The sequence below is a fragment of the Pezoporus occidentalis genome, unplaced genomic scaffold (genome assembly GCF_034315485.1).
Source record: "Pezoporus occidentalis ecotype Australia unplaced genomic scaffold, CSIRO_AGI_Poc_V1 ctg59, whole genome shotgun sequence".
Classification (NCBI taxonomy): domain Eukaryota; kingdom Metazoa; phylum Chordata; class Aves; order Psittaciformes; family Psittacidae; genus Pezoporus; species Pezoporus occidentalis.
The window spans coordinates 909,598-932,232 of NW_026915932.1; the positions used below are offsets into that span (position 1 = coordinate 909,598).

General features: G+C 37.5%; 2 protein-coding genes across 5 annotated transcripts in view; one reads left to right on the plus strand and one right to left on the minus strand.

The window, feature by feature from the left end:
- UCHL5 (ubiquitin C-terminal hydrolase L5) overlaps positions 1 to 22,635 on the plus strand; it is a 189,184-nt gene that overhangs the window by 157,344 nt on the left and 9,205 nt on the right. The window contains exons 1-3 of one of the 2 annotated variants that reach the window (XM_062638841.1): positions 13,431 to 13,775; positions 15,175 to 15,238; positions 16,929 to 17,034. In XM_062638841.1, coding sequence (XP_062494825.1) covers positions 13,694 to 13,775; positions 15,175 to 15,238; positions 16,929 to 17,034 — 252 coding nt within the window. In that variant the 5' untranslated portion in view covers positions 13,431 to 13,693. Of the gene's footprint in view, positions 1 to 13,430; positions 13,776 to 15,174; positions 15,239 to 16,928; positions 17,035 to 22,635 lie in introns of those variants that run through there. The other variant, XM_062638842.1, reaches the window with a different exon arrangement.
- On the minus strand, positions 3,526 to 10,756 carry RO60 (Ro60, Y RNA binding protein). Of its 3 annotated transcripts, none has more exons than XM_062638837.1 (8): positions 10,094 to 10,756; positions 9,373 to 9,593; positions 8,967 to 9,113; positions 8,270 to 8,407; positions 7,836 to 7,952; positions 7,004 to 7,117; positions 6,417 to 6,563; positions 3,526 to 5,157 (listed from the first exon to the last, which is right to left on the minus strand). In XM_062638837.1, exons 1-8 carry the CDS (start codon positions 10,665 to 10,667, stop codon positions 5,005 to 5,007), a joined length of 1,611 nt encoding a protein of 536 aa, XP_062494821.1. In that variant the 5' UTR covers positions 10,668 to 10,756; the 3' UTR covers positions 3,526 to 5,004. The 3 variants fall into 3 exon arrangements, 2 of the variants coding, with proteins under 2 accessions (XP_062494821.1, XP_062494822.1); XM_062638838.1 differs by having other exon boundaries at positions 10,629 to 10,697; XR_009968527.1 differs by having other exon boundaries at positions 5,020 to 5,157; positions 7,011 to 7,117; positions 10,094 to 10,754.

Below are 22,635 nucleotides of genomic sequence, written 5' to 3' on the forward strand. Positions count from 1 at the left end.
AAGCACATGTATTTAAAGACACCAAACCGTCTGCTGAAATTAGCTAATCTTACATCTTAGCTCAGAGCAGTACATCCGTAATACACTGTCCTTGTGTTTTACTTTCCTCCTGTAACTGACTCCGCAATTCTGTACACTCTACTGGACCATGATAAGATAAAATCTCTACCATTCCAGCAATAGTTACTAAACCATCTTACTTACAGTGTGTTTGTCTATTGTGAGCTACAGCAAGTAGCGAAATTAACCCCACAAACTAAGTAAATGCTTTAAAAAAAAAAAAAAAGCAAAAGCAAGACAATTATTTCCTTTGGTTTACTTCTACAGCCCATTGTTTGAAGATTTTTACTGCAAAGAAGCTGCCCATTTGTCTGCAATATTAATTGCAATGTTTCCCTAATTCTGCATATAACAGAATGGAAAGCTCCAACCCACTGAACTAATTCTAGAAAAGAGCTTTAAATTTGAAAAAACAATTTTAACTGGTTACTTCATAAAAATAAAGCCATTCAAAGGCAGATGCTGGATTCTTTCAAATAACCAAAGTATACTTTTGTCATTGATCTTTACACAAAGTTTTACCAAAAAATCTAAAGATACAGCAAATTGTTTTATTAGACATTAATATAATCAAATGAAAGAAAAATATCCAGTTTTTAAAAAGTAAGATAAATATTATGACATAGGTTCTGGTGTAATTTACTTAGTTCAGCATGGTCAACGACAGCAAGGCTGTCGAAGAACAGAGGCAAAAGAAATGGACGACACCTTGTATGTGAAGAGAGATCCAAGTGTAGGCCTAAGGCAACAAGGAGATGGGAAAGGAGGAAAAAAAAGCCAACCTTAGCAGAGAAAAGGAAGGGCGAAGCAAAAAGATAACACAAGAAACACAATAAATGGAACTGATGCTTCTGGTACGGTGGCTGAGCCAGGTACATGATTAAGCAGCACAGCATCTTGCAAAAAATATTTTCCTAGTGTTTTTACAGACAGAGCCTTTATTAAAATACATTTCCAAAAATGCTGGTGTATAAGCCAAAAACATACACTTCGTTGAATACCCTTTTAAAGGCATAATCATTTATGGTCCACAATTAAACAACAACAATGAAAAACACACCCCCCCCAATTCACATTTAACCAACAGGTTTGACAGTGGTTTTAAGCAGCAAGGTGTTTAGGGAGAGTTATTAGTGGCCCTCACAGACTCGGCACTTAGACTGGTCCTGCTGACTTCAAGTCTACACCTACTTTTAGACATCCCTGTTTGTAAACACAGGATTGTAGGTAAGGATCCCATACTGTGTATGCACTAATTCTACAAGTATCCCAAACACTCCTCCTTGCTGTAGGTCTAAAATTCCTGACATGAAATTCTATTTCTTTGAAAAATTAATTCCCATCTTCATTCAATTTATTATACAATGCTGATGTATGCATTGCATAGTTTTTTAAGAAATCTTGAGTGCCTCTTCTGCCCTCTCCACATTGTATCTTGACTGTATCCCTTCCATGAAGAAACCTGATCTTTTATGTTCACTCATTACAGCCCTTCTTAGATAAGAACCTTTAACCTCTGCTGTGCTTCCAACCAGGAACTGGTCTTCTTTCTTAAAGCTAAAGTGCTAGAACATTACAGTCTTAGACGTAACAGTCTAATACTTAAGAATTGTTAAGGGTGTCACAGTGAAATGGCAGTCAAACTGAAAGCCTATTAGACCTGCTAGGTACCAGGAAACCTGCATTCACCCACTCTACAGTTACACTCTGCATTTAGACATTTTTTTTTTCATTAAGGTTGGCAGTAAAATGAACAATCTTTAAACCTGTCCCTGTTCAGTTTTTACTGGCAAACTGCAGTGCACAATTATAGCCTCAGTTTTGCTTTATTAGTCAAGGTGTTCCTCCAACGCAAACACCACTATTAACTTGAAAGAGTCCATGTCTCCTCTGGTGAAAGAGTAGGTTATTTATTATACACTAAACTAATGCTTAAGCTCAGCAACTTTGTTTTACTGCTCTCTCTCTTTTTAAAAGCATTACAATACTTACTGCCTTTTTATATGGCCAGATATCATTTTAGAACTGTATCAATTACCAGTCTAATAACTGAAGACGAAAATCAGGACTAATTTGTGTTATGGCAAATGAGTCACACTATCCCCTAAAATTCAGTATAAGGGCAGATAAAAAAGATCCAGTCTATGGAAAAAGGAATACGAAGCATCATTCTTCTATGACCCTTATTGTAAGATAACAATGAAAGCGAACCAAAACCAGTAGAAACAAAGGTCAACACACTATAAAGTTTCAGCTGTCAGCATTTACTTCAGTTTCCTCTCTCTGAAAATCTTAAAGGAGAAGCAGATGACAACATGATCTCACTGGTGCTAGTTCTACATGAGGTAACCAAACCACTCAGAATATTCTAACAAGATTTTTTAATACAAAGACACAGTAAATATTTAGGAGCATATTACGTACTCCAGCATGGATGACCGTCTTTAACAGGGTGAATAGCTATCCAGTGTCAACAGATACAGGGAGCTACATTTTCTATCAGTTCTACTGAAAAGTTCATCTCAACTTACGCTCTAGTTCAAGTAATTGTGTTTTCAACTGGACTGCTTTCAAAGATGCAACACTACTGTAACCGTTCATTCAATCTGTTAGTAACTACTCTAATCTTTTGCTTGCAGTAAATTTATGCAATTAAGTGCACAAAGTTACTTGAAATACCTGTTTTTTTATTTTTATATTTAATCCAAAATATTTCCTATGACTTCACAAATACTACTCCAAATAATAAAAAAGTACTTGCAAAAGATACTTATCTATGTTATTTTCAACATCTCTAGCTTAGAAGGAAACACCTTATCAGATGTTTGACTACTGTGTAATTTCAAACACACTACTACCAAATCCAACCCCAAAACATCAGCGCATTTACTTAGAATAATCATTGACATGTTATTGACCAAACGAGTTTACTTCCCATATTCATGGTGTTTATTTAAAAAGGATACTAAAAGTGGTTAAGAAATTTTTCGTAAGAAATGGCTAATCTTCAAACTCATAGTGTTATGTCTCAGCCTTTTTAGGAACACTTGTTTTTCTCAAGGTCACCTGACAAGCTGGTGGCAGTCCTGTATTTGTCAAGCTGTGTCATAAGAGCAGCAATAATTCAGAAGTCCATGGAAAGGTAATGTTCCTACCATCAGTTCTTTAAGCCACGGTTTTAATGTCAGAAAAGGCTTCCCTCAATGATTTATTCATTAAGGTAGCATGTAAGTATTTAGCAGAATACCTTCAGTAACATGTAAGCTCACATTTTAGCACCAAAAGGGATATCCATCCTACAGAATGCAAGCTTTGAATTTATAATCCATATGTGTGAGTCACAATTAAGAGTGTTACAAGTATCAAAAGTATAATATGAACTTGAATTTTACATTAAAAAGCTTGGGGTTTAGGCAGAAAAATATGGTCTTACATGTCATTTACCACAACTGGGTTATTTTTATAAATTAACGTCAAATTCACTGTTTAAAACAGCCAGAATTAGCATAAAAGAGGTTGACGTGTGCATGTCTTAGGGGAAGTTGTAAAAGCATCACTAAAAACTTTTCCCATCTTCTAAGATTGTGACCTACTAAAGAGATCTTTTAACTTCCCCCCTATACACACATATATAAAACCACAGAGAATTACATACATATACACATGAATTGCTATTAATTCCTGTTCCGAAGTGGTAAGTTTTTCACTAGCTTTCTCCTTACTTAACTCACACTATATTAAACTAAAAAAAATAAAATAAAAAAATCCAGTTTCAACCACTTCCCAAGCAAGACTTTGAGAACATGAAAGAGGCAGCTGTACATTTCATAGAAGTTTTTAGAATTGGTCACTATAAAGTGGAGGTAGTTTTGAAAAATGTAAGCTTGAATTAATTTAAGAAAACCAGAAGTGATATTTATCTACAAAAAGATTTCAAAAAATGAAATACTCTCCTGTTAGGAAGATTTTTTCTGCATCATTGAATATGTTGTCTTGGAAAAAATGTAGCTTTTTGTTTCTGGTTGTTACCAATCAGCTTTCAAGAGCACTCCAAGACACATGCAGTTGTTGATCTTTCTCACTGAAAGTGTGCTGTTGCTTTCTGAAGTTATAAGATGGACTGAATGTAGCTTCTAAGCCATTTCCAGGGTCTTTTTCTAGTAAGAAGAGTTCTTAGAACTTCCTGTAAATCATATTAATTTAAAAATAGTGCTTCTGAAACCACACCTCAATTTACCTACAGAGAATTACACTTTACTCCTGAAAACTAGGATGATAATCTAGATAGGAAAATGATTAGCATAAACTCTTCCACTTTCAGTTTCATCAGTATAAAATTTCACTGGACAGCTTTTATACTGCGTCACAGTCACATGGTCTCGTATGTGCCAGAAAATACTTTTGTAGATCTGAAGTGTAACAATGGAAACTGTTGAAACTTAGTATTTGTTTAAAACACAAAGACTGACAAACAGACCAAAGAAAAATCCCTCTCAATGAAGTTACTGACTTTACTGACATTACTAAAAATACTAACCCCACTTTTTGTTTTTCTGCCCCATCCTAACAGTAAGTCAGTATCTTCTTGCAAACAAACCATTCCACAGCAATGGGGGAAGGGAGGGGTGAGGTTGGAAGCAGGGAGGGGGGAATTAAAAGTCTCTCAGTACTTATAATCTATTATAAATGAAATTAAATTATATATTGTGTAACCCTGTAGTTACTTTTATCAAACTTCCCACTGTTACTTTAAATTGTGTAGAACAGGAAAAAAAGAGAAAAGAGATTTCTCATCTGCTTTTCTTGTTTTCCCTTGACAAAAAGGTAACATTCTGATATGTATTTAATGTGCCATATTCTAATGAAGTATATTTGGCTAGGAGCTCCCAGGGTGTAGTCTGTTGCCAGCAATGGACCCACAGGGAAGAGAAGATGCCTAGAAAATTAGATCAAATCCAAAGCGAAGTTTCGAATAACATCAAGAGCTCCTGTATCAAAGCCACATATATCCAACATGCCTTTGTCATCTGGATCAGCAATCGTAAAGCCATTTGAGGTCATTCCACAAATAATCAGCTTAGCAGGAATACCCATTTGCTAGAGGAAGGAAAAAAAAAGGGAAAAAATAATATGAGAACACACATAATACAGTAACTTAAACAAGACAGAGGGCCAAATCTTGCTATCTTGCCTCCTAAACCACTGTCTGAATAGGCATACTGATAGGAACTAGATGTGCCATAACCAGAACTGCAGACTGTTGACATCATACTTAACCTGCAGTAGGTATATTTAAATTAATGGGAATAATTGCAGTGAGGTGTACACAACTTTCCTGCAATACTAAGATTCACAGATTATTCACAGATAGATATCAACCATTTCATTTGCTATTCTGGAGTTCATTCTGAGAGAGAGCTTTCAATAATAATTATTGAATCCTCTAATAGGAGTCAGAGAGTATGTTTTTGTGGTTGAACAAATACAACAACCGTGGCCTGAAAAATTCTGCTAAATGAGCTGAATTTGAAGGTTAATCACCTGTAAGGTAAAGCAAAGCAAGTGGCATTAAGAGTACAGAACTCTGTTTTAAAGAACAAATTTAGGAATGGGAGCTAGTCTTAATTAAGAAAACAGAAACACAGTGGGCAAGTTAAAGATTTTTGGTATTCGTTTCAACTAGGTGGACATGATACAAAGATCCATGTGTACATGCTTGCCAAAAAATATTTCTTGTAGTTTAAAAATTTTCTTAAAAGCATAAAAGATGGTTTGCTGATTAAACCAGAGTTTCTAACAGCAATATGTTTGAAGGGGATATTTTTCTTAGTCCTATTTTAAAATTATGAAGCTGCACAGCTTAAGAGTAGCCCATTTAGATCATAATGAGCTGCCTTCACAAGATGCTATCACCTCATCTTATTCACACCTTCCATACAGGTTTATCTTCATTACTTCATTTAAACTTTGTGATATCTACTGCAGACATCAAAGTTCAATTTAATTCTGTGAGCCAAGTTTTTTTCTGTAAGGACTATAAGAAACTTAATCTATTACAGACAGAATGCAGAAACTCATATATTCTCTGAAAACCAAACAGATTTTCATTGATATAGCAGTACACTGAGCAAGGTGGGGTAATTATTAATCCTTTTAGCAATTCAGAGGTTTTAAATAAATGCAATTAGTGCAAAATACGCACTAATTCTGCCTAACTGCAGAATATATCAGTTTTAAGCAACATATAATTATTTACTGAAGAAAGCCACAACTAGTTCAGTTTTTAAGACATTTGTAGAACTGGTATTTATTTTGTACTGTGTTCATCAATTATAAACAGTCAGAAGCATATTTACCTCTCTGTACTCTCTAAGAGCTGTTGCAGGATGAGTATTTCCAGCAAAAGTCTCATTATCGGTAAATACAACGAAGACATCAGCAGCTGTCTGTGTTTTTTGAGCCCATATCATTGGAAGGGAACAATCAGTGGTGCCCACCGGAATCTTAAAATAAATTTAAAAAAATAAATAAAAAACCAAACCAAACATAGAATACAGAATAATACAAAAAGTAGTAAACTATGGAAAAATTATTTTTATGGAGGCTCCATGTTTTATCACATACAGAGGCTTCTTTGTTAAACAACAGTTCCCTTACTAGTTTTGCCTAGGGTTTTTTGGTTTTGCTTGTTTGACTTTTTACATATTCTTTTCAACCTAACTCCTTGTGACCTAACACTGCCGTTCTAGATTGCAATGTGTAATATGCAGCAGTTGAAATAATGACACTTGCTGGACTGTCTGTAAATAAAAGACACAAATATGGACTAAACACAGTATACAACTGAATATAAAGAAAATACAATGTAACTGCTGAGACACCTAAACTGTGATGTTAGTAACAGCTATTTCCTAATGTTTTTGGTTTGGTTTGTTTTACATACTTCATACATTTTCACTAATACTTGAGGCAACGTCATATCAGTCGTCACTGGGCAGGGCACAATTTCATGCGAAAAGGCAACTATATGGGAATCCCTCTCTGTACGTGCCACAACCTGAGAAAGGGGAAGACAAAAATAATTTAGTTACATTATTCAGAATTTTTACTGTCTGAATCAAGGCATTCCCACAACATGACAGATCCTTTTTCATTCAAGTTACCATGGCTTCTCATATGCATTAATGCTTCACTAGTCACTTTAAATGTAATACTGCAAATAAACATTGTAAAAATCAAAGGTGAAGAACTCCTCTAATTACTCTAAATATACTTCCATATTCCTTCTCTCCCCTGACATAAAACAGTAAACATTTTTGAACAGCAACAGAAGTTTAACTCCTTTATAATATAAATACACAAGAAGCTTCAGAATACCAAATTGAGGGGAAAGTGATTGTGAGACAAAGGACATACAGATATCTCAAATGCACACAAGAATTACCCCAAAATTTCTTAATCCAATCTGTGTTATTCAGTGAGTGCTTTTGAAGCAATAAATAAATAGAATGTATTTTCAGCTAGGATAAGCGAAAAAGCAGCCTTGACCAATTTCATTTAGACTAGAAATCAACTTCAAACTGATCTTCCTGAATTTGGTTGCCACTGGCTTTAAGCATATGGACTACCAGTGAGACACAAGGTCACATTTTTCGTACTCAAATATATTATAGGTAAGTTTCCTTCCGAAATCTAAGCAGCTTTAGATCACCTTTGTATCAAAAGAGCAGCTCAGGCTGCAAATAATTATAAATAAAAGAAGTTTAATGCCTTACCATACACATTGCTGCTGCAACTGTGCTAGCACTGAGTACACTGCCCAAAACTTTTTGTGTCATTGATGCACTGACATCAACTGCAAGTAAGAAGCGTTTTCCTGTTGGTTCAACTGTCTATAAAAATAGAAAAAAGAAAAAAAAAAAAATATAGGTACACATAGTTAGTACATTCATGTCTTCCTTCTTCTGCTTTTGACCTGGAAATGGGTCTTTTTTTATTCTTTCTGGGGTAACATTAGCAAAACAATGTTGCCAAAAGCTGAATGTATCATAAAATTTTGATTTGGTTTTTAGTAAAATCCCAAGTCCTAGGATTTTTGTTATAAAGTTTCAAAATTGTTTCCACCCAAGAAACTTTTCTTGATCCTTTTTGAGGCTTTCAGAATACAGAGATTTCTTAAAAGTGTTAACAAATTGAATAACCATATTACCTGGAATGTTTTGTAAAATGAGGCATCTAAGGCTTCTAAAATGTCTTCATCAGGACGCCACCAAAGCTTTCCTCTGCTTCCATGCCCAGCTTTATAGCTTTCTAATGCAACCAAGACATGGAATGGATGTATTCTACCCTATAGGTAAAAGAAATCCATAGGCAGTTTTTGAAAATCTGAACTCCATTAAAAAAAAAAGGTAAGAAACTAAAAATAAGATCCTACTACAAATATCTGGTTTATTATATTGTTCTTTTAGATTTCTTAAGTTTGAAGAGTTCCTGCAGTCTTTACACAGCTGTTTCATGAACTGATACTTGTTCAGTTACTGGTAATGGACATTATGCCCTTTCCAGAATCCTCCAATGAATTCCAGTTGTTATCTTATGCCAAGCGTTACCTTAAGCCAGAAGCTTGCTACAGTGCCAATTTAAGAAAAGACCCTAGTTGTCAATATACTTAATTTGTAGAATAGTTTCAGAAATAGAGAGGGGAGGGGAATCAAATCAGAAATTATAAGTACAATTTTTAAAATACAGCAGCAAGTATTCTGCTGCAGTTTTTTTTTTTTAAATAAACTACACATTTCCTCAAATGAACATCCCTTTTGTTTTGTGAAGAGGTTGCCTGAAGAACTACAGTTTAGGAAGAGATTAAGAACCACGAAGGCTGGCACTGCTTACAGAAACATTCTTACCTTTTTTAGCAGTTTCTCGTTTCTCAGTCTTTCACATACTATTGCCACTTCTGAACCTCGTGGTTCAAGCACTGAATTTGCTGTCAACTTTCCTAAATTTCTCAACAATACAGAAATGGACATTTCCTTCAGCAATGCCTTCCAAACCTGTGCACAAACAAAGAGAATGAAAAAAAAAAAAAGAGGTAAGATTCCAAAACTACAAGAATTTACATCTGTACATTAAATAAGTGTATTTTTAAATAATAAGCATACAATTTAAATGAAGATCTTTATTATTTTAAATTAGGTACTTGGGTAAATAACTTGACAAACAATGTAAGGGCTATTTTTTATGGAAATGTAGACTTCAGACTCTGAAAAGTGTTCTTCTGAAGAGATTACAAAGCCAATGAAGTTTACCTACCTCTTTAGATTTCAGGTGGTTTGTCAGGAGATGCTCTCTGACTAGACCATATTCCTCTATTAAATGAATAACTTCCAATTCATCTTTTGTGCGTTTTACTTTCTCCACAGCCTCCAGATACTTTAAGAGTTTTTCAGTCTCAGCAGAAACTGCTTTGTCTTTATAAGCTTCTTGGACATCTTTCCACCCTTTGGTAACATATTTAGTGACTATACCAATTCCTATTGAAAATAAAAATATTTTCCAAGCAGGATTACCACCTTTATACTGGCATTTAGCAATTCTAGCAAGCCAATGAGTTAGCAGATCCCATTCTCAGACCTGCCAACCAGCTATAAATACTGTCAGTCACACGCAACTTAGAGCAGCAGTTTTAGTGACTGTTTTAGTATTATTCTCCTTAAATGGAGCCTTATGTATTTGAAATCAACAGATCTTCCCAAAAGTGTTGTTTCATAATTTGTAAGCAAATCAGAACAAACTGAGAGAACTGTCTTATTTTCTCTTCTCTCCACATACAGAAGAAAAAGAAGAAACAAACTGTTTAACTTGACGATAATCAGGTCAATTTCTGATATGACCACTCATGGTTTTAAGGTGCAATTTACAGGATACCATCACTAAGAAATCATCAGTACCTGGGTTTCCTAAACTAAATACTTTTACAGTAAGTATAAAAGGTTTAAAACACAGTATTTTCAGATAAATAAAAATGTATTACCTTCACTGGCAGGTTTTAGGTGGGACAACCTCAGAAGATCTTTATGAGACCAACCACTTCTTTGTTTATATTTTGTAACTGCTAAAGCAACAGCCATGCCATTTTTTCCATTGTACCAATCTGCAACAGCTTTCCTCAGTGCACGGCCCCAAATACCACATTTCATGCCCTCCTTCAGATCTTTTTTAAATTGGATGAAAGTAAAGAGATGGGTTGGTATGCAACACACCTCAGGAACAGCTTTAAATGCTGCTTGTTTTGTTTTTGCATCAGAACACTGTGAGCAAATTGCAAGAGCAAAAAGTAGGGGTTCCTGTTTTGCTGCTCTGCCTTCTTGACTGAATGTCTTTATTTCTTGAACAACTTCACAACCTCTACCCTCTTCAATCAGTCTTACTAAAGCTTCTGCATTTCCATAGCCCAGCTTCTGCTCCTTGATGTAATAAGTACCACCTTCTGAACCAAAACATAAGAAACGCTGCAGTCGATTCATATCGGTGACATGCCACACATAACCACTCTCACAGTTTGGCACCTGCTTTTCATTCAGGAGTTGTTTTTCCTCGTCCTCCATTGTCTACACTTCCAAGAAGTCTGTTGGAAGAATCATAAAGCCCATTAAGAACACTGTGAAAATCTGATGACTCTCCTCCTGTGAGTTCTTAGCAAAGTGATACACTTGCAATTTTTCCATCATAAATTTAATAAAAGTATACTCTTACGTGTGCAGTAACATGTATTAGGGGAAAACAAACAAACAAAATATCTCTTGAGTTACAATGGTGACAAATATATTTCCTTAAAAATAACTTGGAAACTACTTAACCGCAATAAATGGCACACAGAAAACATGGTTGCTGTTATGCCCTGTTGCCACTAATAAGTGTTGCCACCACTTTCTTTGGTAGATTTTTGGATTGCATACTAAATTGCTCAAAAAACAGATCTTGCCCTACTCTGTTTTGGTGGAATTGGTAATACCAATCAACTGAAGAAACGCACTGCTAAAACAAAGAACTAAAATACTGAAAAACTGTTTAGTCAGAAGGCTTTGCAGAGCTTAAATATGGTGGGTTTCAGTGAGGCTTAAACAACAGCTTTTTAACAATTGACAGCAGCTCAAGAAAAAAAATTATTACAGACTCAAATAGCTGCTGTTAAGTGACATCCAAGAAAACAACACAGAAAAACACAAAAATTCACAATCTTTCAGGTCTTTATACAATTTTAAGTTGCAAGAGAGTTCAGCTGTAATATTCGTAGGCAACAACACTGCTCTTACTTGGAGACCATATACCATGGTAAAATTCAAGCTGTAACATTTAAACCGAAATAAATGGAGGTGAAATGAAATCAGCATGGTAAGGGGAAGAAAATTCATCATCACTGTCTCCAAAACATTAATATGACAAGAATAAATTCAGTGTTTGCTGTTCTCACCAAACAATAAAAAACCCCCACTAAACAGCACCAAGGGGTCCTATTTAAACATAAAAAGCACCAATAATCCACTCCATCAAACCACATACAGACCTTAAAATAGGCATATACTAAAGTCTGAGCACACAGAAATGTCAATCCAAAGAAATCTACCTAACAATTTTTAAGCACTGAAGCTATCTACTTCTGAGATGCTTGTTTGGATACTGAATATAAAAGCCATTTTGCTTCATAAGCTGTCACAAATAGATGTCAGTAATGTAGACAGATCCTCCCCCCAGTGTAAGTAACACGCTGATTTGCAAACTTCCCTACTTTCCCTGCGACACAGAATTTCCCTTTCACTTCAAGCAACTAGAAATGTACCTTTCCTCCACTCTTGCCTACCTGCAGTGATCCAGAATTACATAATGAATGATAATCAGTGTTCCCACTGTATTCTTTATGCTGCTAGAATCATAAAAATAGAAGCCATATGTTGATACCCGGTTTAAAATTCAGATTTTAGTTAAAAATTAGCTGCAAAATATCTTTCATTGCATTATTCTGAGCACCAGTGTTCAGCTGTTTTTCTTAGTGCTTAAATATTCTAATCATGTTTCCCTGCAAACCCATTAAAATACACATCATGGTTGAGTCGACTTTTTCACTGACATCTGAAGCATGCAAATACACTGAAAATAACAAGGGCGGTATTCGCTGTGCATGAATACCATATCAGTACATTTTAATGTTTAAATACATTTTATTTCAATACATTTCAATTGGCTGGTTTCATTAAACTGTAGGTAATGTTTCATACTACACATACAAAACCCAAACAAAAAATCCTGGCATCACAGTCAGCACCCATTAGTTTATTTATCAGCCAAAAAAAAATACATGCAAGATACTGGAAAACACCACTATCTTGAAGCAAAAATAAGAATTGGGGAGCATAAAAGATCTTACAAAGCTATGGCTGCAACAAAATACACTTGCACTACAGCAGAGCTCTGACAACGCAAGTTCTCATATTCCACAACATAAGTATCTCTATGTAAACAGGAATGTTTGGAGAACACTTTGCAAATCGCAAACGGTATGCTCACTGGTATGATGACAGTAGAGGAGATACCGGACTACATGAATCAGGCACTTGATCAAAAATACATCTACTATACAAGTTGCTTAAAAGCATACTTGCTTAAAAAATTTATTGACCGGTGGTAGAAGGCAACTTTGCAGACACAGAACAAAACTATGAGGAAAAAGCATCTAAAGTTGATACCCAAAGACCTCTGAATTAGCTATCAGTTTCTATAACTACGAAAACAAGTAACGATGAAGCAGGAGAATGAGCCCAAGTGATGTGCCCTTTAATCCCCTCAAGGAGCTTACACCGCCCAGGTGCCAAGCAGGGGGTGGCTATCTACAGTGGGTGCTTCTTCACATTCCTTCAACACCCGCGCCAAACCCACAACCCCGCCGGGGCTAGCGCGATCCCTCCACCCTCAGCGCCAGCCGGGCGGCGCAACTTGCCTGAGAGGACGCGGCCTCGCAGGGGCCGCGGGGCAGGGCCCGCCCAAGCCAGCGCAGCTTCCTCCGCCGAGCAGTAGCGCAGCCCCAGGGAGCTGCGGCGAGGGCCGGGCGACGAGAAGGCAGCCTGGAAAGGAGAGCGGAAGCAAGAACCCGCTCCGGGCGCTGGGCACAGGCAGGGCAGGTCCCTCCAGCCACCGGCAGCTCCGCGTCTTCCACAACCTGATCCCGCCCCACCCGTGTCCTGACAGCATCCCCGGGACCCGGATGGGGCCGCGCCCACCGCCCCCCACGGCCGCAGCCCAGTGCCCGGATGGAGTCGCGACGCCGACCCGGAACCGCCTCCTTCCGCGCCGTAGGGGATTCCTTCTACCCGCCGCCCATCTGCCGCCACAGCAACAGAGCCGCAGGGTGGAGGCGCGGCACGAACCGATGCGGTCCCTCTAGGGGCACTGCTGCTGCCGGCAACGAGCGGCTGCCCCGGATCCAATCTCAACCGCCACTTCCGGCTCCCGCCCCACCTCACCATAGCGATGACAGGCGCGGCGTGGGCCGCGGGGCCTGCCGGGAAGGGAGCGGCGTGTTTCGGCCTCGCAGTTTAACCGGCCGGCGGCGGCCTAAGGGAGTGTGCTGGTTGTCGCCATGTCGGGAGGGAGTAGCGCTGGCGAGTGGTGCCTCATGGAGAGCGACCCGGGCGTGTTTACGGAGCTCATCAAGGGCTTCGGTGAGGGAAAAGCAGGACTGGGGTCGGGCGTTGGGGTCGCGCTGGTGGGCAGGCGTTGGCGCTCTGTGTCTGCGGCCCCGTTGGTGGCTGTGGCTGTTCCCGCACGGGTGCAACAGCAGCCCGCCCGCTCGCCCGGTTAGCGGAGTGCTCCTTCTTTCCCCGACGAAGGGTACAGGGCGCCAGTAGGCTGAACCCAGCCGCGGCGTGGCTGCGGCCCGGCCGGGGGCGGCAGGGGACACGAAGAACGGTGGAGGTTGGCTGGGGCCGAGGCCGTGCTCTGGCAGCGTGGCGGTGCGCGGACGCTGAGAGTGAACGCGACTCTTGTGACCTCTGTGCGGCTTCCCAGGCCGTGCGTCCGCGTTGCTGCCGGCAGCAGCCGGCCTTTTGGCTGAGGGGGCTGTCAGCGTCGCCTGTGCTCTCGGTTTCCGGGCTGTGGGTGGCCAGTGGCGGGACGCGCTGTTCAGCGAAGCCCGTCCTGTCGCCTATGGCACATGAACGCTTCTGCTGGGCAGCTTAATATAAGTAAATGCCTCGTAGGAGGGAATACCAGCGTCTGGAAAGGGTCTGTGTTTGGGTCATGTGACAGGCGACTCGGTTGCAGAGACTCCTGGAGGGAGGACGTTGCGGTGAAGGGTTGTGTGTGACCAAGCTGAGCTGTGGTGCTTGGCAGTAGTCTGGGTAACCAGTAATGGGCTTCTTTGGCCTTTAGAATACTAAATATTACGTTGAATTGAATTTAACGTCTTTGGAAATACCGTAGTTATATGGTTATAACAGCAAATAAGTCTATACAGGATTTTGGCTAAAGAAGCAAAATGATTTTATGTTAGGTTACATTGATTTGTAATTTCTGTCACATCTGCATCTCACATCTGTAGCCCAAGGCATGTTTCTCCTTTTGCATTTCTATTTAACTAATAGATTAATCTTCAACATGCCAAGATTTGAACTTCTAGGGCTCTTATGTAAACGTCTTTTTTGAGTGTATTGCTTACAGTGTTTTCAGTCTACTACCGGGTCTTTCTCTGGAGGTAGATTTTTTTTAAGCTCCGCTTTGGACAAGCGGACAGCGTCTTTAAAAACAGTATTATTTACAGTTGAGCAAACGGCATGAGGTGACCAAAGATATTTTCATCTCCTCTGCTTCTTTTTTAAAAGCAGCTGTGTTTATAAAGAAATAAAGATCACCATACACAGGAGATATTCATGAAATAATTTCTCTTGACCTGTCTTGTTTGGTTTTCTAATGAGCATGCATTAAAGCTGATAAATAGACTTTTCCATAACCTGCACATACAAGTTGTAAATATTACTATATTTCTTCTCTGTGTCTGTCTTTACTAGCTGTGTCCTATTTAAATGGGGCTGTTGAAGAAACTTGTATCATTCCTTCTTTCAGGTTGTAGGGGAGCACAAGTTGAAGAAATATGGAGTTTGGAACCAGAGAACTTTGAAAAATTAAAGTAAGGCACTTTTCTAATCTGCATAGATTTTATGTATGTTTGTCTGAGGTCACTGAAAGAACGTATATTAAACTTCCTCTGGCTTTTTTGGTGGTGCAGCGGTTCACTAGGATTTTGTTTTAATTGAATACCTGGCAATTACATTATTTTTTATTAATGTCTTGGTTCTTTGTCTAGCTTGTGTGGTTTTGGAAAGATGCTAATAGCAGCTAGAATGTGAAAATTGATGTCTAATGATTTTGTCATTGCTTGACAAGTTCTTTGATTAACTTCTTGCTTTATCTCTTCCTCGCATCTGTTGCCTTAAATAAATTAATCCACTGTACTCACATACTTTTGTAACTTGTTTTTCCTGCAGAACCGCTTCCATATGTTTATGAAGGCAAATAGTCTTGTAACTGACAATTACTGATATCATATGGAACAGTTAGGGCCTCATCAGGCAAGATTCTTGTACCATTTTGTCTGGGATGCATTAAGGAAAATACATTTTTACGTACAAGATTTGAAGAGGAAAATGTCATCTAACCCAAACCATACTTTCTTACTGTGTGAATGTCATACACTTTTATAATTAATGTTTTAGAAGATGTAGCAGTTAGTACAGGAAACGCAGCTTTAGATTTTTTGTCTGACTGAAGGTATTTGACAAGTGATACCTTAATGGCAGAAGTGTTCTTTGAGAAGTGGTTTATTTGCTGCCTGCACTATGTACTTCATATAATACTTCATCAGAATGTTACCTAATCTGTTCATAAAGTAACAACTTTGCTTGCTTGTACTGTCTGATGTATATATTCCTAGTCTTGAGTGGTGGCCAGCTTCCTTCCCGTGCAGGTGTATTTTACACATTATTTAAATGCTAAGAGTTAAAGAATATAACAACACGTAGAATTTTTCAAATTCCCTCAGTGGTCCTACTGTTTAAAAAGACATCTGCTGGTCAGAGCTTAGGAAAAGTTTCTTCTGCAGTGCAGTAGTCTGTTTACTCTTTGTAGATAAACCTTTTGTGGCATCATTGTGGTGATGGCCTTAACTGCAGGTTGATATGATGAATAAGTTTTTGCTTTAATATAGCTGTAGATTTTGTAAGAATTGTTTCTTTTACTAATACATTTTTGTTTTATGGGAATAACTAAATACAGTGCAAGATGTAAACTAAGTACAGTGCATGATGCAAGACCTGCAGTCTGAAAAGACAATTTTAGTAAAAGATAAAGCTGGAGTTCTTGTCTCAGAGAGAGAACTCAAAGCATGCAGTTTCACAAGAGCTTCTCTTTGCCTATTTCATTTATGCCTGAAAGGACTACCAGAACTTTAGATCTAGCTCTTGTATGTGATTGACAAATATTTTGATAGCTATTTGTCATTAACAAATTCAAATGAGTGTTGTGGAACTGTAATAATTACAGTAACCAGGAAAACTGGTCCTGACTTAAATTACTGATGAAATGCTAATTAACATTGAGATTGTTTAGCATATATAGACAGACGCTTCAATTATGTTCTACCTAATTGAAAGACCACATCTGAAAAATTTAGTGCAAGTTCCCTATGTTTAGCAGGAAATAACTAACAGAATGAGTGTACCAGCATTCATTTAAATTATAGCTGAGATTTCTGGCTTTGTTTTTTCATCAGTACATGTGGGTTTGGGTTTTTTTTTTCTCCTGTCATTTTTGTTTTTTAGGCCAGTACATGGGCTGATTTTCCTCTTCAAGTGGCAGCCTGGAGAGGAACCAGCAGGTTCTGTTGTTCAGGATTCCAGACTGGATACGATATTTTTTGCTAAACAGGTAAGGCAGGTTCAGTATTTTTCTTTGATATGTCATGAAATACATCTCTTAATAGTAAAAAATAATGGTTTTGTTAATATGTACATTAAAATCAATTTTCAAGGTGAAATAACTTTAATAAATTCTGTGGGAGTAGGGACTGTGTATTAAAATATTATTATCAAAGCAAATCAGATTAATCAGTCAAGTCAGACAAAAGTATCAGCAGGTAGGGAAGAGTAAAGCTCTTCTTTGTCAACTGCCTCTGATAAAAGTAAATAACTCTTCAGTGCAGTAAAAATTACTTAGTAAATATTCTCAGCAGAATGAGCAATTTTGTCTTTTTGAAACCACTTTCAACAAATTCTAGAAGGAAAGATTTATTTTGGTCCAGTTCTCATTTGTTGTATTTCTCAAATATTCTGCAGCCAGGGCAGCATAACTGTAGGATAGCACTGTCGTTTAAGAATTTGCAGGCCATTTTGGCATATAAGTTTTCAGTATATAAGTCATAACAGTGAGTCTGAATTAGAAACTACAGGAAAAATTGGGTTTGATAGTCTATATTGGTTTTATTAAATACCAAGTGGTGTGAAATTTTGTGTTGGCTCTGACAGAGTGACGTGCATATTATTTGCAAGCAAGAAAAGCATGAGAAAGTAACCACAATGAAAGCAGGAGTATTTAATAATTTTTTTTAGATTTTTTTTTCAAAATGTGTTTCTCAAATAGTGGTAAATGTAACAGTCCAACCATGAAGTGGTAGAGTTACTACAGGTGTTAATTACAAAGCATTCCTATCAAAGGGCAAAAGATTAGGCTTTCTATCAAGAATGACAGTTAGGCAAGTTGTTGGTTTGGTTTTTTTGAGGTATTTGGGGGGTGAGGGGAGTGGTGGTTTTGGGTGGTGTTTTTTTTTGTGGGGGTGTTTTGTTTTTTTTGTTGTTTGGTTTGCTTTTTGGGAGAGGAAGGTTGTCTGTGTGTGTTTTGATGTTGTAGTTGGTTTGTGTTTTGGTTGGTTTTTTTTTTCTACAAATGCAGAAGTGTTCTCTATGTGAATTTCAGGATATAAAGAAGTCTCTCAATACTTCCAGCTAAAAGTATAGAAATACAGAAAACAGTTGAAACGTATCTATAGGTCTCCTGGCTGCCCTGTACATGTGCTTCTGTTGTGCAAATAATAATCTTTAATTTGCTTCTTTTATAATCACCTAATTGTTTCATGGTACTGTGGGTGACTTTATTCCTTGATCTTTTTTAATAAAGTTTTCTTTGCCTTGCTGCATCTTTTGGGTCCTGCCAAGCAGTGTCCACTCTTCTTAGGGTACAGTGATCAGCAGTAGTTTGACAAATGTCTTTATAGGTAATAGGTCTGACAGACACTGGTTTAGGTTGTGATTTATATCTAGTCAAACATACTGCTAGTGATTAGTGATCCATGGGTGAAGAATAACCTTGATGCAGAGAACCTCGGGGAGAATCTATGATACTACACTCAAAGGCTAGTTACATGATAGAAGGAAATTACTCTGATTTGAATTTAGGGAGGTTTTTTGAAGGTGAAGACAAGATTTACCATCATTCAACAGTTTTCATCTTTCTTGTGTCCCGTGAGTAATGAGGTTCTCACAGAGTTGCTGTTGTGGGTGCTGAAAAGATTCAAACGATTGTCTGCTTGCTCCACTACTTCTGTTTTGTTTTTCCTCTCTCCTCTTCCACTTCATGTTTTAAAGTATGACATCATGTTTAAAAGCAAGTAGCAAAGAGGACCTTTATTAAGCTGTCAGTTGGGATTACAGAATGTACATCAGAAATTTTGGATAATGTTAGATTCACTAACAAAACCAGAGTATTAAAGGCTGATGAAATAATGAAAGTCTGCTTTATGTTGTAGCTTTCTTTGAAACACCTATATTTTACTATTTTCTTAAGCCTGAAACCTCTTTACAGAGGTGTAGGAACTTTCTCATCTTTGCCCTCCTTCACCTGCTGTTTTAAAGGAGGGTATGCTTGGGTGACTAAGAATTCATTAATTTCAGCATGGAAAGCAATTTCTAGAAATGCTTGCAATTTTAAAATTGTAGTGCCCAGTTATGCCACTTCATGGCATGGAATATATATTTCAAAAGTAATTTGGAAGAGTATAAGATTAGAATATCTTTCTCATGTTTTGTTATTATCTGTTACTCAAGTGCAGTGGCTTAGCAAAGTCAAAACATTTCTTGTAGACATATATATGCTTGTGTTTCATGTCACTTGTCAGTTTTGCCTGGATTGAGGTATTGTGACTGAACAACTAGTGAAATTGTCAGAAAAATTAAAATCTAATGTCAAAAGATAAAGGAAAGCAACTGGTTTTGATACTTTGGGTGGATTTGTAATACCAGTTTAGCTTTAGTGACTTTCATTTTGGAGGAAGTTAGTTTTAGTTAGAGATCCAGCTTGATGAGCTATATTTTGAGGACTGATAGTATTTTCTAAAGTGAATGGTGAATCTGAGGGTGAAAGCAGTATATTTGGGTCATCCCAACCCGTCTCCTTTTGACTTCATGGTTCTGCTCCTCTCTTGCAATGGCTTAACTATTGAACTTCTATGAGCCAGTGCAGTTTATCAGTGAGCAGTTTTCTATAGATCCTCTGTGCATATTTTCTGGGCTGGTCTCCTGTCACATTGAGATCTGTTTGTTCAGTGAGTCTGTACAAGCAAAAGCTGGTAAAAGGTAAGTGAAAGAGACCAGAAATGTCTTTAGAGGAGTAGTGAGGTTATTACAATTCTTGAAACCATGGTCTTTGAATCCTCATAAGTAACCCAGCTGCATGAAGGAAGACAAGGTTAAGAAAATTTGTGTGATACTTAAGATTATTGGTCTATTGATCTGTATTTTCAAAACAGATGTGACACTGGAGGCCAAAAAATCTCAGGTATTTGGCTTTCCCAAACATCTTTTAAATTTCACATACTTCTTTTAAATTTATCACTTAAGAGATTTGGTACAGCCCAGTTTATTGCAGAGAAGTTCTAAAGTGTCATTCTGAATTGTGTATGAGCAAAACTAAGTAACTGTTCATATGTAACAACAACTTAGTACGGCAAATAAATGATGTTATTGCAGCATAGCTGTGTTTCTGCTCAATTTTAGTTAAATGCTCCATCTTAGAAATTGTTTAACTGGGGGGGAACTTCAGTTATATGTAAAAGGCTACAGCTCTTAAATTGTGTCTAGCAAAAACCTTTAAAATTGCATTAGGAAACACAATTTTGTTAAGAATTTAGTGCATGCTCACACTTTGTTCATACCAACTTTCATTAGGATGTTGTAGTTGACTTCGAAATGACAACTAGATCTTGTTCACAGTTAGATCATGAGTATATTGGGGGGTTGAATTTTGAAGTCTAATTTGCATGCATATTAAAGGTTTGTTTTTTTTTTTTTTTTAATGTGCACTCATGTTAAATTTGGCCTCCCTGTTATGCCTAGGTATGATTTGGTCCTCTATTTGAGGCCACAGAACTCTGGATGATCTTACATACCCTTTGAGCTAGGATACCTAGGCACGAGGTGAGTTAAGGATACAATTTCAGCCTTAACTCTGAATTTCCTGATTTCTGTGTTGCTTAAGTAGGCCCTTGCTGTTGTTTTTACACACAGCACCTACACAATTGTACCACTAAATGTGTTCGGCTATCTTCAGCACTGCTTTGAATAGCTGTATTCTGTGCTGATCACTGCAGAAGCAGAAGTGTCTCTGGACACAAAAAATGCCATTGTTGCACACTTATGTACTAACTTTTTTTTAGCTTAATAACCTCCTCAGGTTTTATTACTGAAGTATTGGTATCATGCCTTTGGTTTGTGCCGTGTATTATACTGCATTGTGATGATAGACGATTACAATTGTGATAATAAAGCATTAACTTCCTTATTGGGAATAAAATCTATATACTTTCAAAAGGAGGATCCTCTCAATGAGGAAGAAGTAACAGAATCTCTGTCTTTTAATTACATTTGTGCCACTTATGAAAGCATATTTTATATTTTTAAACATTTCCAATACTTCATTTGATTTCAAACTCAAAATTTTTGACATTTTCAGGTTTGGTAACGTTAAGATAGACCAGGTATCTCCGTTAAAGCCAAAACCTGGAAGACGTAAAATGAACTTTCAACACGTCTAATCAAAGTCAGAAATAGGTTCCAGGAACTGAAGTTAACTATGCAAAGGCTACATCTTTATTCCAAAGGAATAAAAATAAATAAATCTAGATGGGGGTTTTAAACAAGAATGTTTTGTAACTTTGTCCTAATGCTAAATTTTTCACATTAAGCTTTGTAAAGCCAACTGGTTTGTAACGTTGGCATGCTTAGTAAGTGAATCCCAGAGATTTGCTGGTTATACTACCAAATGCAGTAGTACAGGGTTGTCCACAGCTGTTTGAAAAACAGAATGTGTAATCCATCAAATAGAGTATGCAAGTCATGAACTTAGAGTGCTTCAGCCTTAAGCTGATCCAGAAACTTGGATTGGATCCTTAGGAAAAGCTGCGTGCTTATGAAGTTAAGCATCTTATTCGAAGAGTCTGCCAGAGTAGGCTATTCATGTGGTTTCTTTGTTTGTTTTAAGCTAAGGTTTGCTTGGTGATATGGTGGCTTTCTCATATATATCTCTGTGTGTATATATATTACTTTTAAATATTACAAAATACACCTTGTAGTTTTGCTAGCAAAATCTTTCAAATATGGGTATCTGCTTTAAGTTGGGTTCCTGAGTACTGGTTGATCAAATATCTCAGCAGGACTTCCTGGACAGAAATAAACAGGCAAATATTGGGATTTCTGGACAAATACACAATCCCTCTTATGCTTCCTCAAGTCAAAATACAAAATTATTTGGACTATCTGCATATATTATCATGGTATATAAATGGAGGACATGTTTTCTACCACCATAAGTAAGAGATACATTGGAAATTAGGGTAGATAGGTATCCTGACCAGTTTCTCTCTTGAAGGACTTATTAACTTATGTGTATAGCAGTGCTGGACTGTCTGTGTGCATTGATAGGATGCAGTGCCCATTTAGCAAATAAACCTTGCACCCATCTACATTTTGTACAGCAGTCGCCTCCTTCTCTGTGCTCTTCACCCTGCCCATGAAGTACCACTAGCTAGATACCTCCTTCTTCAGTCTTGTTAGTTCTCTCCTGTTATTTAGATCCAGGAATGCAGTCTTTTTTTTGCATATCAGCACTTGTTTCTTTTCTGCTACAGGACTATTCTTGCTGCCTTTTCCTTACCTCCCATCTCTCGCTTTCTGAAGAGTGTTTGTAGTTCCAGAATATATTTCCATTTCAACAGCTGGGGGCTGCTGATCTAAGATCTGAATCTGTTGCCTGTTGTTTTCTAGCAGTGAGACAAGATTTAGTTTGATCCTTATATACTTAAGCATATTCCTCTTACTGTAATTGGAATACAGATATATATTTATGCTGAAAAGCAAATATTTGATGAAGCCACAAATTGCCTTCCAAGTTTAATTTTTCTTCTGTTTTTTTACTGCTCTTTAAAGCTCCTGTATCCAGCTAGTCCAACAGTTTGTGTTGATCTTGCCTGTAGGCACAAAA